The sequence below is a fragment of the Oryctolagus cuniculus genome, chromosome 9 (genome assembly GCF_051225735.1).
Source record: "Oryctolagus cuniculus isolate XC-2025 breed Fujian yellow rabbit chromosome 9, ASM5122573v1, whole genome shotgun sequence".
NCBI classification, from domain to species: Eukaryota; Metazoa; Chordata; class Mammalia; order Lagomorpha; family Leporidae; genus Oryctolagus; species Oryctolagus cuniculus.
In genome coordinates, this window is record NC_142875.1 from 2,420,814 (window position 1) to 2,429,777 (window position 8,964).

Below are 8,964 nucleotides of genomic sequence, written 5' to 3' on the forward strand. Positions count from 1 at the left end.
TCATGGAAACACGTTATGGCAGCAAGAAACAAAGCTGCGAAGCGCTGTATTTTTAGCAACCTGGCTGATTTAAAACATTTGTTCAAAGAAGCAACATTGTCTTTATTAAAGCAAGATAGCTGAATGACATCTTTCTCTCCACATCAACCCATTAGGCTGCTTCCAAGTCACACCCCCCCTCAAAAAATCAGTCTGAGACTCACCGAGGTGTTTAACTCAAACCTATATTTGTCGTTTCTAGGATGCTGACCCACAGAGCGCGTTTGTGTTACACGCGTACCAACGCGGACAAAGGCAGAGAGCCACTGCACCCCACACGCGCCACGGCTCCTGTGCTAGCGTTCTCTAAAAAGAGACATTCACAGCCCCACGCCTCAGGAGGCGGCGATGCGATAAATACACGGTGGCTCGCTCTCCACAGCTACCTGTTGTAGGCCCTCTCTTTTTTGGACTTCTCCAGCGCCTTGTCCATGGTCTTCTCGTTCTCCCCCCGACACTTGGGACAGTACCACTTGCCCTTGGGTTTATGGTTGAGCCCCACGCACGAGAAGTGGAACCACTCGATGGGGCACTCGTCGTTGTCGCAGCCGATCATCTCTCCATAGGAGACCTGGTTGCACAGGCAGTACGTGGGCTCGTTCGGGTCGATGGGGAGGTCGGCGGGGGACGCGTCCCGCTCTGCTTTGGCCTTGGAGCGCTTCTTCTTCTTGGAGGTCTTCGCCTTCTTCTCCTTGGGTGTTCCCGCGGCGATGTCGTCGTGGTCGTGGTTGTTGGAAGCGTTCTCCCGGTTCTCGTTGTTGCGCTGCCGCCGGGACCGCTTGTTGTTCGGCTTCTCCGCCTGCGTGACTGTCTCGCTCTTGGACTTCTCCTGGCCGGCTTTGCCGCTGCTGCCGGCCGCGTCGCCGGCGTCCTGGTGGGCCTCGAGCAGGGCCACATGACTGTCCACCTGCCTGCTGCGGTTCTCCACCAGCTCCACCATCTGGCTCACAATCTGGATCTTCTCGTCGCCCAGCTCCTGGCTGCGGATCAGGGCTCTCTGGATGCAGTGCAGCACGCGCCTCTTCTGGGTGCCATCCGCCTCGCGCTTGAACTTCTCGTAGTAGTCATCCAGCTCCTTCAGGATCTCTGCAAGGGAAAACAGCACGGTTACACGGCCACACGCACACACGTGCCCTCTACTGACTTCTACAGAAGGAAGTGCGGGAGGGCGCTGGGCGCAGGGGTGAAGACGCTGCGTGGGGTCCCGCATCCCCTAGCAGAGCGCTGCTTCAACGCTCAGCCACTGTCTGATCCAGCTCCCCGGGAGCCCACGGAGACGGCTCCGTGGCTGGGTCCGTGCCACACTCACGGGAGACCCAGGCTGAGCTCCCAGCTCCTGGCTTCAGCCTGGCCCAACCCTGGCTGTTGGGGGCACTTGGTGAGTGAACCAGCAGATGGAAGATCTCTCTCTCTCTGCCTTTCAAATACAATACAATAAGTAAAAGGGTATTTCTGGCTTGCTTGTTTCGTGTACAGTAGCTGCAGGGCAGGTGCTGTAGTGCCACAAGGTAAGCAACCACTCTGGCTGCCCGCGTCTCCTCTCCGCCTGCCCGCGTCTCCTCTCTGCCTGCCCGCGTCTCCTCTCGCCTGCCCGCGTCTCCTCTCTGCCTGCTCCAGTCCTGGCTGCCCGCGTCTCCTCTCCGGCTGCCTGTGTCTCCTCTCCGCCTGCCCGCGTCTCCTCTCCACCTGCCCGCATCTCCTCTCCGCCTGCCCGCGTCTCCTCTCTGCCTGCTCCAGTCCTGGCTGCCCGCGTCTCCTCTCTGGCTGCGTCTCCTCTCTGCCTGCTCCAGTCCTGGCTGCCTGCGTCTCCTCTCCGGCTGCCTGTGTCTCCTCTCGCCTGCCCGCGTCTCCTCTCTGCCTGCTCCAGTCCTGGCTGCCCGCGTCTCCTCTCCGCCTGCCCGCGTCTCCTCTCTGCCTGCTCCAGTCCTGGCTGCTCTGCGCCCGAGGCAGGCAGCGCCCGTGGATGTGCCTGCAGAGCAGCAATGACGGCTCAGTGCCGGGTCCCTGCCACCCAGATGGAGCTCCGGGTCCCTGCTTCAGCCTGGCCCAGCCCTGGCTACTGCAGCCATTAGGGACCTGAACCAGGGAGTAGAAAATCACTTTTTCTCCAGCTCTCCCCACTGGCATTCTGCCTCTCAAAATAAGCAAGGCTTTCTAGTGTGGAAACCATAACCTCCAGGCCTTCTAGACACTTCCCTGCTGACCTGAACAGGATGGCCCGCGTCACGTTCAGCCAAGTGCCCTTAGGGACTCTGTGGTTCAGGAGTGTGGGTGACAAACACTCCAAGTAAGGCTTGCGCTCAAACTTTCACTTCTCATTAAACCAACACTGTCCTCCCCTTCTACCTCCATTCAAATGCTTCACCAATCATCGAAAGGCCTTTATTCTCTTTATTTGATTGGCCAGTATCTCGAATGCCTGCTAACTTGGACTGCAAATGCATGTATGCAAAGGCTCTCCACATTCAAAGACGGAGGTGAGCAGGACAAGGCCACGTGGTGCTCACTCAGCAGGTGCTTCGTACTACTGAAACGACAGCTTCTCCACGACACACCACACGAGCTCGCCCTTTAAACTAAGGGCAGACTTGACTGCTGGACTTGCTGCTTGATCCACAGCATCTCAGAGCTATTACAGTCGAGGGATCTCAACATACTGTCAGAAACCGAAACACCCTCAGTACCAAATGCACACCCCCTTGGATAGGTGGGAAGATGACGACTTGACTATGTGATTTAAAATGTAATCTAGCAAGTGCAATTAGGTAACTTCTCAAGAAACAAAAGGTGTTCTCTAACCTAACTCAGTGAACAAAGGAACTGAAGCCGGCACTAACGCTCACCGACTCGGCACACCCAAGTTTCCAGGCCAGTCTCAGAGTCTTGATTCTGAAGGCCAACTTCCCCACCTGTCACCACAGATGCGGAGCTCCTCACGTACCGTTACAAGTTGCAGGCAGTGTCATCTGGCTTACTCGGGGGTCACCTTTCTGAGACGATAGGAAGCCACCCCTCTACACTGCTACCCTAACACACAGCGTCTCTGCTCAAACACGCTTCCTTCCAGGCGAAGACGGACTCGGGGGGACAAACACGGTCCTACCACAACCACCGAGGAACACACCTGAGCCTGCATCTCTCAGATGCGGAAGCAAGGCCTCCATCCACAAAGCCAGGAGCCCACGCCAGCGCCACGTGGCCCACACTGTGCACCAGGCGCTCACACCGGCGCCACGTGGCCCACAATGCACACCAGGCACCCACACTGTGCACCAGGAGCCCACACTGTCCACCAGGCGCCCACACCGGCGCCACGTGGCCCACACTGTGCACCAGGCACTCACACCGGCACCATGAGCCCACACTGGCGCCACGTGGTCCACACCGGCACCACGTGGCCCACACTATCCACCAGGCACCCACACCGGCACCACGTGTCCACACTGGAGCCACGTGGCCCACACTGCGCACCATGAGGCCCACACTGTGCACCTGGCGCCCACACCGGCACCAGGAGCCCACACCAGCACCAGGAGCCCACACCGGCGCCACGTGGCCCTGCTCTCGCTGGCTGCACCACGGCTGCCAGTCACTGAAGTCTGTTAGGAAGCACTTCCCCTGGGACCCATTCTTCTGCTGTGACACTTGAGAAGTGGTTCAGCAACCTGGAACGCCCTCTGAAGTGACTGAAGTTACTGGGATGCGCTGCCGTGGCACAGGGGGTGAGGCTGGGAAGCCCGCGTTCAAGTCCCCGCTGCTCCACTCTCGACCCAGCTCCCTGCGGAAGGGCCAGGAACGCCGTGGAGGACGTCCACGCAGTCGGACCCCTGCACCACGTGGGAGACCGGACGAAGCCGATGCTACAGCCATCTGGGGAGTGGCCAGCGGACGGAAGGTCTCTCTCGCCTTCTCTGTCTGTAACTCTGCCTTTCAAATAAGTCAGATAAATAAAACTATTAAAGTTGTCGTAACACAAGCCAGTGGACTCGAGGCAACAACCCTGGTAACCAGGCCTGGCTCGCCTCACGTCCACGGCCCGGAGTCCGAAGGACAGCCCTGCCCCGGGCCTCGGGCCCCCCGACTCTGCCCAGCGCGGACAGCGCCGACCTCGCGCCTGGACGCCCGGGCCGGGCCCTCCCGCCACCACCCTGCGGGCCCGCCGCGCTGTCCGGCTCGCTGTCTTCCGTTACAGCCTCGGAGTGGACGCCCCAAGGGCACTCACGCTTCTCCAGTCACGCACGACCACACTCCCGAGTCAGTGCACAGGCGGCCGGAGCCTCCCGCAGCCCCGTCCCGCGGGTGACCGGGGCCACGAGAGCGGCGACAGCCGCAGGGCCGGCCCGCGGCCGCCGCCATGGCTCCGCGGCCGGAAGTGACCGAGCTCAGCCAGAGGAGGAGCCCCAGCGATCCCGGGACCGGCCTCCCGCCAATGGGGAGGGGAACAGCGCGCCACGCCTCGCGAGCCGTGGCCTATGGGGATCGCCGGGCTGGAGGGCGGGGGCCGCCGGGGCGCCAATCACAGCACAGGGCTCGCGAGCACGGCCCGCCCCAGCAGCGAGAAGGGCCAATCTGAGGCCGGAGGCCGGGCGACCCGAAGACATTCAAATCAACTCGACCTCCTCTCGCCACCCCGCCCCTCTCCAAAAGGGAAAAAAGGCAGCGGAAACACAGACCCGTGCCAATCTCCGCGCAAGGCCCGCCCCCGTCCGGCCCCACGGCCAATCGGCCTACAGCGACCTGATAAGGACATTCCACGGAAGCCGTCACGGCCAATCGCGACGAGGCCGGGGCGGAACGTTCCGCAGTATGCTAATCGGGCTCCTATAAAAGCCGCTGCGCAGCTACGTCTCCGGCAGAGCGCGCAGGGGCGCCTCGGCGGCGCGGCCTCCCTGCGCGATCGGAGCGAGCAGTAGCTCTCCACCCCCCCGCCCCAACGCTTCCGTTTCCCCGCTGCGCAGCCCTGTAAACAGGAGTAAACTCCGAGGACGGGCCGCGGCCCGAGCGGCAGCCCCTCGCGCGAAGTTTCCCCGGCGGGCGGCGGGGCCGCGGGGCCGCGGGCAGCGACCCACAGGTCGCCGCGGCCGGGCGCCTCCCCTTCCCCTCCGGCGCGCCCGCCGCCAGCAGCCCCGCGCCCGCCGCAGCCGGCGCCCCGCACTTTATGTAACAGCGGGCGGGGGGCCGCACGCGCCCCCCGAGGCCCGGCCCGGCCCCCGCCCCCGCAGCGCCGCCCCATCACTTCACTACAAAGAGCCGCCTCCTCGGGGCCCGGCTCTGCACACGGGGACCCCGGCGCGGCCGCGGCGGCCCCGGCCCTTTTGTTCCGCTGCCCCGGGGGGGTGGCCGCGCCGCCCCCGCCCGCCGCCCCCCGCCGCACCTTGGTACTTGGCGTCGATCTCCCGCATGAGCGAGACGTTCCGCTGCAGGTCGAACGGCAGGGACTCCACGGAGTCCAGGTAGTCCTCCACATAGTTGGCCAGGTGGGTCTGCTCCCCGTTGGCAGGACTCAACATGGTTCACCGCCCAGCTCCCCGGCGGCGCGGCGCGGCTTTCCGCTTCCTGCGCCCCCCGCCCCCCGCCGGAGAGCCCCGCAGCAATGCACAGCGCGCGCCCCCCGCCGGCTCCGGCCCGGCCCGGCCGCTACATCGGCCGGGGCCGCGGGGACCCCGGCGCCTGCGGGCGCGGGCCGCGGTGGCGGAGGCTCGCTCGCGGCCGCGCAGGCCCCCTCCCGGGCGGCGGGGCGGGCGCGTGCGGGCGGGCGCGCGCACACACGCCGGCGGCGGGAGAGGCCCGCGCAGGCAGCGGCCAGGGGCGCGCTCGCCGCCCGCCCGCCGCGCCGCACTTGTCCAACGTGGAAAACCCAAATACCAGTTTCAAACACTTGGGAAACATTCAGCCCCGCCGCGCAGCGCGCATGCGCCCCGCCCCCCGCCCGGCGGCCCCGCCCCCGCCGCATGCACGCCCCTCGCCGCCCCGGGCCCGGGGGGCGGCGGGGCCGCGAGGGGGCGGCGGCGGGGCGGGGGCCGCGAGGGGGCGGCGGCGGGCCCGCGGGCGGGGCGGGGGCCGCGAGGGGGCGGCGGCGGGGCCGCGGGCGGGGCGCGAATTTTACTAGGAGTTTGCGACTTGCGGGCACGGCTGCCGGGCGGCGCCGCACACACGCGCGGCGGCGGCCTGCCCCGCCGGAGACCCGCCCGGGACCGAGACCGCGGCCCGCGCCGACCTCACCTCCCTCTCCTCAAGCCCCTCAAGCTCCACAGTCCCCGCCTCGCCGCGCGGCTTAAGTAGGGCCCGCGCCGAACTGGCAACGCCGACAGCCAATCCGCCCGCCGCCCTGACGGCAGGCGCCCAATCAGGACGGCGAGGGGGCGGGGCTACCGTGCCTCTTACAACTAGACAGCCTGGTCCTCCGGGAGGCGGAAGGAGGGGCGGGGCGAAGCCCGGGCGGAAGCGCCGGCGCGTGCGCACTGCTGGCTCGGGGCGGCCGCGAGCCCGCGCGGGGCCACCGGCCCTCCTGCGGCGGGACCACCATTCCCAGCAGCCTCGGCGGCTCCGCGCCTGCGCCGCGCCTCGCCGCGCCTCGCCGCCCTGCCTTTGTGTCGCCTCTCGGAGCTCAGTTTGGAGCGGTCTGGAAACAAAGGGGCCCGGGAGGGAATCTGCTCCCCGGGTCCAGCCGCCGAAGGGGGCAGGCGAGCGGGGGCGGCGCCTCCCCGGGACCCCTGCGTGTCCCGTCCCGGGCTTCGGAGGGCCTCTCCGCGCCTGCTCCGCTCGCTTGGACAGACAGCGGCCAGCTCCCCGGCCCTCGCTCGGCCCCGTCCGTCCCGCGGGGCCCCTCTCCCCGCCCGAAACTCCGGGACTTGGGGCTGTCCGAGAAGCCCGGGCGCCGAGCGGCCCCGTTGCCTAGACGACGGCCGGCAGCCCCGCCCACTTCCGGCCGAGGCCCCGCCCCTGGCGGCCGCGGCCCGGCCTTTGTCCGTCGCCTCCCGGCCGCCCGCCCGCCGAGCGCGCGCTGCCCGCCGTGCGGTCCGTGTCGCGAGCTGCGGGCCCGCGCGCCTCAGGCCGGGTGCGCGCGGCCGCGTGGGTCTTTCTCGGGGAGTCCGGCGGGTGCCCGTAGGGGGAATCGCGTGGCGGATGCGCCGCCCTCGACGTGAAGTGGTGGCGGTTTCTCGGGCGGGCGCTCGGGCGTGTGCGGCGCTGTGCGGTGTCAGGGTTGACGAGCGCCGCGCGTAGCCCGCGGGCGGTACAGCGTCTGGAAGCGGTCGCGCCCGACGGCCCCACGTGCCCTGCCTCAGGGCTGTGGTGCGTGGGGTTGGGGCTGTCCACGCGGGGAGGCTGCGGGAGGCGCCTGTCCTGGAGGCTCGGTCGGCCCCCGCCGGTGCGGCCAGCGCCCTCAGACACCCGGTCAGCCCCCGACGGTGCGGCCCTGCTCTCGGACACCCCGGTCAGCCCCTGAGGGTGTGGACAGTGCGGCCCGCGCCCGCGGACACCCGGTCAGCCCCCGCCGGTGCGGACAGTACGGCCCGGGCGTGAGGCACCTGCCTGTCAGCCCCCGCCGGTGCGGCCCGCGCCCTCGGACACCCGGTCAGCCCCCGCCGGTGCGGCCCGCGCCCGCGGACACCCGGTCAGCCCCCGACGGTGCGGCCCGCGCCCGCGGACACCCTGGTCAGCCCCCGCCGGTGCGGCCAGCGCCCTCAGACACCCGGTCAGCCCCCGCCGGTGCGGCACTTGCCTGTCAGACCCCGCCGGTGCGGCCCTGCTCTCGGACACCCTGGTCAGCCCTCGACGGTGCGGCCAGCGCCCTCGGACACCCCGGTCAGCCCCCGAGGGTGTGGACAGTGCGGTCCCGGCCGTGAGGCACCTACCTGTCTGTCGGCCCCCGACGGTGCGGACAGTACGGCCCGGGCGTGAGGCACCTACCTGTCTGTCAGCCCCCGCCGGTGCGGCCCGCGCCCTCGACACCCGGTCAGCCCCCGCCGGTGGGGCCCGCGCCTTCGGACACCTGGTCGGCCCCCAACGGTGTGGACAGTGCGGCCCGCGCCCTCGGACACCTGGTCGGCCCCGACGCCTGCCTGCGATGCGCCCGCCCTGCCTCCTGGCCCTCCCAGGACAGGAGAACGTCCCCCTGGGTGTTTGCGGTGTCCTTGTTCGCGTCCTGAGCGGCGCCCTTCTCCCGGTGTCCGCCCAGGCACCTGGCCGTCCTCGGCTCCCAGGTTCAGCAGCAGGGAGCAGCCGGGCCTGGGGGACGCGGCACTGCGGGCGGCTCAGCCCCTGCGCCAGCCCCTGCGCCAGCCCCTGCAGTCCTTAGTTTTAATTCGCCAAGGAGGCAGGAGACAAGATTCGCAGGATCCTGTTTTTCGGCATATAGCTAAAAATCTTGCCAGTCACTTTTATTCAAGAGGTGAATATTCAGTGCGCAAAGGATGGCGTTTTCTCCATCATTAAATAATGCTTCATTGTTTTGGCGATCCCCAAAGCCTCACACAAGAACTGCTGCCAGCCAGGGCCTAAACACATGGCGCGCCTGGTTTTCTGCAGACAGGAGATAACTGCTGATTTAAAAGGCACAGTTGGGGCCGGCATTGTGATGCACTGAGTTAAACAGTACAGGAGACACTGGCTTCCAGTATGAGTGCCGTGGTGAGTCCCGGCTGCTCCACTTCTGACCCAGCTCCCTGCTAATGCGCCTGGGACAGCAGCAGAGGACGGCCGAGCGCTTGGGCCCTGCACCCGTGTGAGAGACCAGGATGGAGCTCCTGGCGTCTGCCTTCACGGCCAAGGCCATTGCAGGCATCTGCCGAGTAAGCCAGCAGATGGAGGGTCTCCCCTTCTCTCCATCTCTATGTCTTTCAAATGGCTAATTTTTTTTTTTTTTTTTTTGACAGGCAGAGTGGACAGTGAGAGGGAGGCAGAGAGAAAGGTCTTCCTTTTGCC

The 8,964-nt window shown here is 66.9% G+C and overlaps 1 protein-coding gene across 4 annotated transcripts; it reads right to left on the bottom strand.

Moving 5' to 3' along the window:
* Positions 1-206: 206 nt before the first annotated feature.
* ING1 (inhibitor of growth family member 1) lies at positions 207-6,360 on the bottom strand. 4 transcript variants are annotated; one of them, XM_089303407.1, is made up of 2 exons: positions 6,262-6,360; positions 207-1,125 (listed from the first exon to the last, which is right to left on the bottom strand). In XM_089303407.1, the coding sequence occupies exon 2, from the start codon at positions 977-979 to the stop codon at positions 422-424; it is 558 nt and encodes a 185-aa protein (XP_089159533.1). In that variant the 5' UTR covers positions 980-1,125; positions 6,262-6,360; the 3' UTR covers positions 207-421. The 4 variants fall into 4 exon arrangements, with proteins under 4 accessions (XP_089159533.1, XP_051685005.1, XP_089159532.1 ...); XM_051829045.3 differs by having other exon boundaries at positions 5,414-6,289; XM_089303406.1 differs by lacking the exon at positions 6,262-6,360 and adding an exon at positions 4,262-4,426.
* Between the last annotated feature and the right edge of the window lie 2,604 nt (positions 6,361-8,964).

Bases quoted from the DNA above. Each gene is read 5' to 3' on its own strand.
- ING1 (XM_051829044.3), bottom strand. From the start codon at position 3,909: ATGGCTGTAGCATCGGCTTCGTCCGGTCTCCCACGTGGTGCAGGGGTC. The intron at 1,126-3,704 runs GTTGCTGAACCA...TTTCCCTTGCAG, and splicing joins CACTTCAGAGGGCGTTCCAG to AGATCCTGAAGGAGCTGGAT.